At 46.7% G+C, this 6,769-nt stretch overlaps 1 protein-coding gene across 2 annotated transcripts in view; it reads right to left on the minus strand.

Annotated features, from left to right (window-relative positions):
* Positions 1 to 6,754, minus strand: part of LOC100944273 (carboxyl-terminal PDZ ligand of neuronal nitric oxide synthase protein) — a 291,887-nt gene extending 285,133 nt beyond the window's left edge. For both annotated transcript variants that reach the window (XM_012802697.2, XM_023510768.1), the window contains exon 1: positions 6,523 to 6,754. In XM_012802697.2, the coding sequence (XP_012658151.2) occupies positions 6,523 to 6,627 (105 nt within the window). In that variant the 5' untranslated portion in view covers positions 6,628 to 6,754. The remainder of the gene's footprint in view (positions 1 to 6,522) is intronic.
* Between the last annotated feature and the right edge of the window lie 15 nt (positions 6,755 to 6,769).

Consider the following 6,769-nt stretch of genomic DNA (forward strand, 5'->3'; position numbering starts at 1 on the left):
CAGCCATGCGTAAAATGAATGAAATGAATGAAACACTGATACATGTGACAACACAGATGAACCTTGAAACATTATGCTAAGAGAAAGAACTCAGACACGAGAGATCGTGTATTCCACAACTCCTTTTTTTGGTTTTTTTTTTTTGAGACAAAGTCTCACTTTGTCACCATTGGCAGAGTGCTGGGGCATCACAGCTCACAGCAACCTCAAACTCTTGGGCCCAACCTCAAACTCTTGAGTCCTCTTACCTCAGCCTCCTGAGAAGTGGGACTACAGGTGCCCACCACAATGCCTGGATGTTTTTAGAGCCGGGGTCTGGCTCTTGCTCAGGCTGGTCTTGAACTCGTGTGCTCAAGCAATCCACCCACCTGGGCCTCCCAGAGTGCTAGGATTACAGACATGAGCCTCCACACCGGGCCCTGCAACCCAGTTCTATGAAATGGCAAGAACAGGTGAATCTAGAGACAGGAGGTAGATCAGCGGTTGCTCAGAAAGGGTATAGTGCTTCTTTTTGAGGTAATGAAATGTTCTAAAGTTGACACACTGATGGCTATACCTGTCTATAATATATTAAAAACCACCAATTGCACATTTTAAATTGGTGAGTTGTGTACAATTTGAATCTTATCTCAATAAAGCTATTAGAAAGCAGGGAAGAAAGGAAGAGGAAAGTTCTTTTTCCAAAAACAGGAATGAAGAAGTAAAGTAGCAAATATCTAGTTTTCAGTGTTGGGGAAAGGAGAAAAGAAATGAGGGGTTGTGGCCCAGAGTTCCTAGGGGTGAAGTAGGGAGGGAAAGGACAGCAAAAGTTCACTAGGGAGCTAAAAGCGGCTTCAAGGCAACAAAAGTGCGAGGAGGAGGCCGGTAATCACAGCCAAAGAAAGCCTTCTCAAAGTCTGAGCTTCTGGAAGCGGCAGCATTATGAGTAAGCAATAATGAACAGTGATTCAAATCCAACTGGGGGCCTGCATACAGATAACTGGCAAAGGTCATTTCACATGTGGCTGCAGGGTTTTGACCACGAAAAAAGGACTAGGATGCTTGGGGCAAAGAAGCCACGACTGCAAGCCATCAAATCATAAAACACACGACTAAGGTGGAAATAGACTTCTCTATCAAATCCCCAAATACCAGCTGTGCAGGAAGACCCTGGGACACCTGAGAGCAATAAAAACAGGTTCCATTTCAGAGCTGCCCTGTATCCACAGAATCCTTTATCCCCCAAAAGTGGCCTGGACGAATGAGAACAATGGATTTAAAAAGCATCTGGACAAATCCGTAAGAAAATGAAATACATCTCTTTTAATAACAGCATCAGGGAACACATCAAGCCCACCGGCCAAATTGCTACTGGTTCAGAATGCTAGAACACAGGAGCCTGCGTGGAGGGAGAAGAGAGGGTTGCAGAGGCACCTAGGATACAGTGGAGCAGTGGGTTCTGAGAGCACTGGACATGCCCTCCAGGCCCAGGTCAGCCAGGGATACCCTGTTTATGATGAGCAAAGGAGGGAGATAGAACCAGAGAATTCAGTTGCAATCTCACCAAGTGCTCCTGAACTGCAAAATCACTCAGCAATATGACAATATATTTATTGTTTCCAGACTTCCTATAATTGGTAATTTCTTCCACTTGACAATTTTTTTTATTGCCAACCATGTATACACCTGATGCTGGGTGCCTAGGAGAGAGAGAGATACACAGAAGCCTGAGGCAAAGTCCTCAAAGAATATTCCATATCATCAGAGAAGATATATGCATAGGATCTGTGGTAGACAGTGATAGAAAGACAGCTTCAGCCGTATCTCTCATCCTGTGTGCAACCCTGCAACATGACCTTGACACTCTCCCATCAAGAAGTAGGGTTTATTTCTCTTCCCCTATGGTCTGTCTTGACCACCAGAATCCAGTAAAAGTCACCCTGTGTGATTCAGAAGGCCACACCTTAAGAACTTCTGCTTTCCTGCTTGGAACACACCCTCATGAAAGCCAGCTGCCAAACAAAAAAGCCACCATTCTGTGAGGAAATCCCAGGTGGCTAGTAGAGAGAAAAGCCATGTGGAGGACCACCAAGGCACCATCATGAGTAAAACCTTCTAGAACCTTCTAGCCTGGAACAGACATAAATGAATGCAGCCAAGTGAATGATCCCGTCAACACCACATGCAACAGAAGAACAGGCCAGCCAAACCCTGCCTGAATTCCTGACCCACAATTCATAAACAAATTAAACAGTTCTTGTTTCAAGCCACTGAGTCTTGAGGTAATTTGTTCAACTGGAAGACAGAAAAACATTGTAAATTAATGAGTTAAAGCTATTAGAAAGCAAGGAAGAAAGTAGGGAGAAAGTTCTTTTTCCAAAAACAGGAACAAAGAGGGAAAGTAGCAAAGGTCCAGTTTTCAGGGTTGGGGAAAGCAGGAAAGAAATGAGGGGCTGTGGTCCAGCTCGTGGTTCTGTTATTATCTAGTAACCTTGGGTCAACAACTTCCTCTCTGGACCTCAATTTCCTCAATGAGGAGATTGTACTGAGTGAGCTATGGTGCTCTCCAGCTCTGACTGTCTTTATTACACGTGCAGATATCAGTGAACTCAGAGGAAGAGAGAGGGAGGAATTACTCTGGGATCCAGTGAGCCCTGCAGGAAGTGAAAGAACCATGAAGCAGAAGTCAAAAGCCCTGGGGTGTGAGGATTAAAAGGAGCCAACACATGCTGCATGGTAAGGGCTCAATAAATAGCATCAGTATCTTGGCTCTGCGCCTGTGGCTCAAGCGGCTAAGGCACCAGCCACATACAACTGAGCTGGCAGGTTCAAATCCAGCCCAGGACACCAAACAACAATGACAGCTGCAACCAGAAAATAGCCGGGCATTGTGGCAGGTGCCTGTAGTCCCAGCTACTTGGGAGGCGGAGGCAGGAGAATTGCTTGAGCCCAGGAGTTGGAGGTTGCTGTGAGCCGTGATGTCTACCCAGGGTGACAGCTTGAGGCTCTGTCTCAAAAAAAAAAAACATATATATATCACTATCTGGCATTTATCAGTTCTATGACTGTGAGCAAGTTAATCTCTGTGATCCCAATATTTTCATCTGAAAAACTGAGATAACAATAATGTTCCTATTTCTACAAGAGGAAAAGTCTTTGCATGTACAAGCCCTGTGCCAATCAAAAATCACCTACAAATGTAAGATATAACTATATTATTAATACTCTTATTACCCTTTGCACCAATGGCATTAATCTCTTTCTCACCAAACAAGCAGAAGTAGTTATTTAATGACACTGGCCACCAGGAAGGCATACTAGGTTGCTGAGAAACAGGTTCTCAGAGGCTACAAGCTCTCAAGCCATATGAGATTTGACTACCCACCTGCTCGCACCAGTGAGCTAGATGCTGAACACAGGACGGTATCCTTTGCCTGCTGTCAGCCCAAAGGGAAATCTGGAAATAGCCAAGCATTAAAAATTTGAATAATTTCCTTCATCAAAGTCCTAGAGGCCAGCAGCCTGAGGATACCCCACGAAAGAGCTATGAATCAAACAACTGCCTAGCACTGACTCATGAAAATTACTGGATAATAAGCACTGGATTTGGAAGCCTGAAGTCAAAGCCCTTGGTTTAAATCTGAGCTTTGTCATATACACGGCTTTGAGCACTAAGACAAGCCAACAATATGCCCCAGCCTGTGTCCTCATTTATAACACAGACAGGAGGAGACTCAACTCCTAGGGAAGTAGCGAGAATTAATGAGGTGCTGCAGGTGAAAACATCTAGGATTCTACTCCATAATTAAACAAATGGTTTCTTAAGTAAATAGAACCTCTGCCACCCAGATGCCCTTCAACCCTAGCCCTTCCTATCTCTGCAGAACCTTGAAAATGAGTGGCATACATCCAAAGAAACACTCCATCCAATGCTGATTCTGAAAAACTGCCAGCCCTTGGGAGAGAAAGATCTGCACTCAATTTTCCAAGGGTACCTGACAAGGCAACAATAATACATTTGCATCTCACAGCCTCTGCTTTTCCAAAACAAAGGAAGACTATAGTGTGGATTTAACCCTGAAATCCCAGCGATCATGCCATTGCACGGACACTGCTCTGTAGGGATGTAGAAACCAACCAGAAAAGGCACTTACCAGGTGCACATGGGTCAGAAAAGCTGCTGTTTCCACCTCTACTCAGGTCTTGGCTGAAATGACTTGAATGTGCCACTGTGCAGAATCAATTGCAAAGAGCTAGGAGTCAGCACCTAGTCCCCAAAGTCAGCCTTTGCTCAAGGCAGCCCTATCACTTCCCCTACTGTACATTCTTGTCCTTTCTTCTCTACCTCAAAGCAGAGCGCTTGGTCCCCGGTCTTAGATTTGCACTGGGAATGTGGCGTGCACCAACTGTGGCTTCCCCTCCTCTTACTGACCACCACTGTCTGCAAATCCAGGCAAGTTACTATGGGAACTACATCACACAGCCCCCAGACATTTGCTTAGAAAAGAAACTGCATGTTTGGTACCTGAAAAGGGAGAGAAAGAAAGATTCAGCAAGTTGGAGGCAAGCCACAAGCCCAATATTTCTCCAAGTCTGGTCACAATCACTTGCATTAAATCCCCTGGCATGCTTGGTAAAGGTGCATAGTCCAGGGCTCCCCCAAGATGTATCAAAGTAGAATTGAGACATGGAAAGAACTGAACTTTTTAATCCCTTCACATGCGATTCATATGCATACTAGCTTTGAGAACTAGTTGGGACCAAATGCAGAGGACTGTGAGAAAAGAATAAAAGGCTTAAAAATACTTTAAATCTGATCTCCTTTCTTACCTTCATTCCTGCAACAGAGCACTGGTGATGAATCAAACAAGACAAAAGCCAATTTCCCAGTTTACGGATGTGTGAGAAAACTAAATCATCGCCATGATGAAAATTTATACTTTAAAATAAAAAACCTGCTCATGGGCAGGCTGCCATGGCACATGCCTATAATCCTAGCACTCTGGGAGGCTGAGACAGGAGTTTTCCTTGAGCTCAGGAGTTCAAGACCAGCCTGAGCAAGAGTGAGATCCCCCCCCCCACCCTGTCTCTACTAAAAATAGAAAAATCAGCCAGGCATTGTCACGGGTGCCTGTAGTCCCAAATATTCAGAGGCTGAGGCAAGAGGATCGCTTTAGCCCAAGAGTTTGAGGTTGCTGCGAACTGTGACACCACGGCACTCTACTGAGGGCGACAAAATGAGCCTCTGTATCCAAAAAAACAAAAACAGAAAAAAAGAAAGCTGCTCGTGAAATCTACAGGCCTGGACAAAATTAACTGAAACAGCCCATCTTACACCAAGGAGATTATTCTGAGAGATGAGAGAAATGTGATGAGACTATAACCGACCATACTGGGCACATATCACTCTCTGACAATGTCCTGTGATAGGAAGGAAATAGACACCTGGCAGGATAGTTCTTCCCTGAGATGCCGATAGCCTGCATGTACACAGTCGTGAAAGGGTAAAAGGGAACGAAGAGGAAAATTGTGTCCACATCAAAAGTCCTACAAAACCAGCAAGACCCAACAACCTGCTGGAAGAGGCCACACTTTCTTTCACTTAGTGACAGGCACAGGACAGGCTCTGGGTCTTCACCCCCAGAGCAGGTCAAGTGGCTTACAGGAAGCGCAGAAGCACTTTTCCACAGGAAAACACCCTTTCCTGGTGACTGGCAATGGCAAATGCCACTGCCATTACAGAAACCAGAGCTCCCCACTCTGGGAGGTGTATGTATCACGGGGGTCAGCCTCATTTACACCCATGATTCTGGTTCGGTACAGAGACTTCTGCCGGCCTCTCCCCCTGAGGATGGACCTGGTACTTTGGCTTCAGCACTGAAAATTCCAGTCACCCGGATAAATTCTTCAGCAGCATTTCCCTCCCAGACGCTGAAACTTAACATTACGCCACAAAACTAGCAAATGGGCAGCTTTAATCACCACCCCCATCAAATGACTGGCATATGCCAAGGAGTCGTGACAAACGAGGCATTTAGGAAGTGACTCTGACACCCGAACCCGGTTACCTGGAGTCGCAGAAATTTAAAAAAAAACCTATACTCTTTTCTTCATTTAGGAAGCAAGCATTCCCCTGTTAAAAGACCTTCCAGAGAGCACCTCTCCCAGGGGAGCCCAGCAGGTAAATAACACCAGAGCTTCGTTAAACCAAGTCTAAAGAACCAGGTCCGGGCTGTGCTCATTTGCCGGCTTCTCCTCCTCGGGAGGAATCCGGGAAGTAACTCAATCCAGCCCCACGCCGTAAGATGGGGCAATGTGCAGGTGGGAGCAGGAGGGTGAAGCAAATCCGCTCAAACTTTGCAGTTGCTCTTTTGCAGTTGGGCAGGAGCTCGCAGAATTACACACCGAGAAGGGAGAGTCACCCTTCCTACCAGAAAGGCGCCCAAATCGGCCTAACCCACCGCCTCTGGGTCCAGGATGGCTGTGCATCCATCCACTCAAACATGTCCCTCCCGGGTGGTATCCTCCCCGGGGCCCCCTCACCTTGGCCTCAAAGCAGATGCCATGCTGGAAGGCGTCCTCGTTGTGCAAGGGGATCCGCAGGTCGTGTCCATCGTCCACAAGGTTGTACTTGGTCTTGCTGGGCATGGTGACCCGCAGTGGACCCGCTCCTCCAGAGGTGGCGACGGCTGCAGAAAGGGGCTGGCGAGACCCCGAGGAAGAGGAGACTGGAGGCTGGGCGCGGCGATGCGTGAGAGGAGCTGGGGGCGCGGGGCAGGGGGCGCCCTGG

The sequence above is a fragment of the Otolemur garnettii genome, unplaced genomic scaffold, assembly GCF_000181295.1.
Source record: "Otolemur garnettii isolate 467f Iridium unplaced genomic scaffold, OtoGar3 scaffold00016, whole genome shotgun sequence".
Lineage (NCBI taxonomy): Eukaryota > Metazoa > Chordata > Mammalia > Primates > Galagidae > Otolemur > Otolemur garnettii.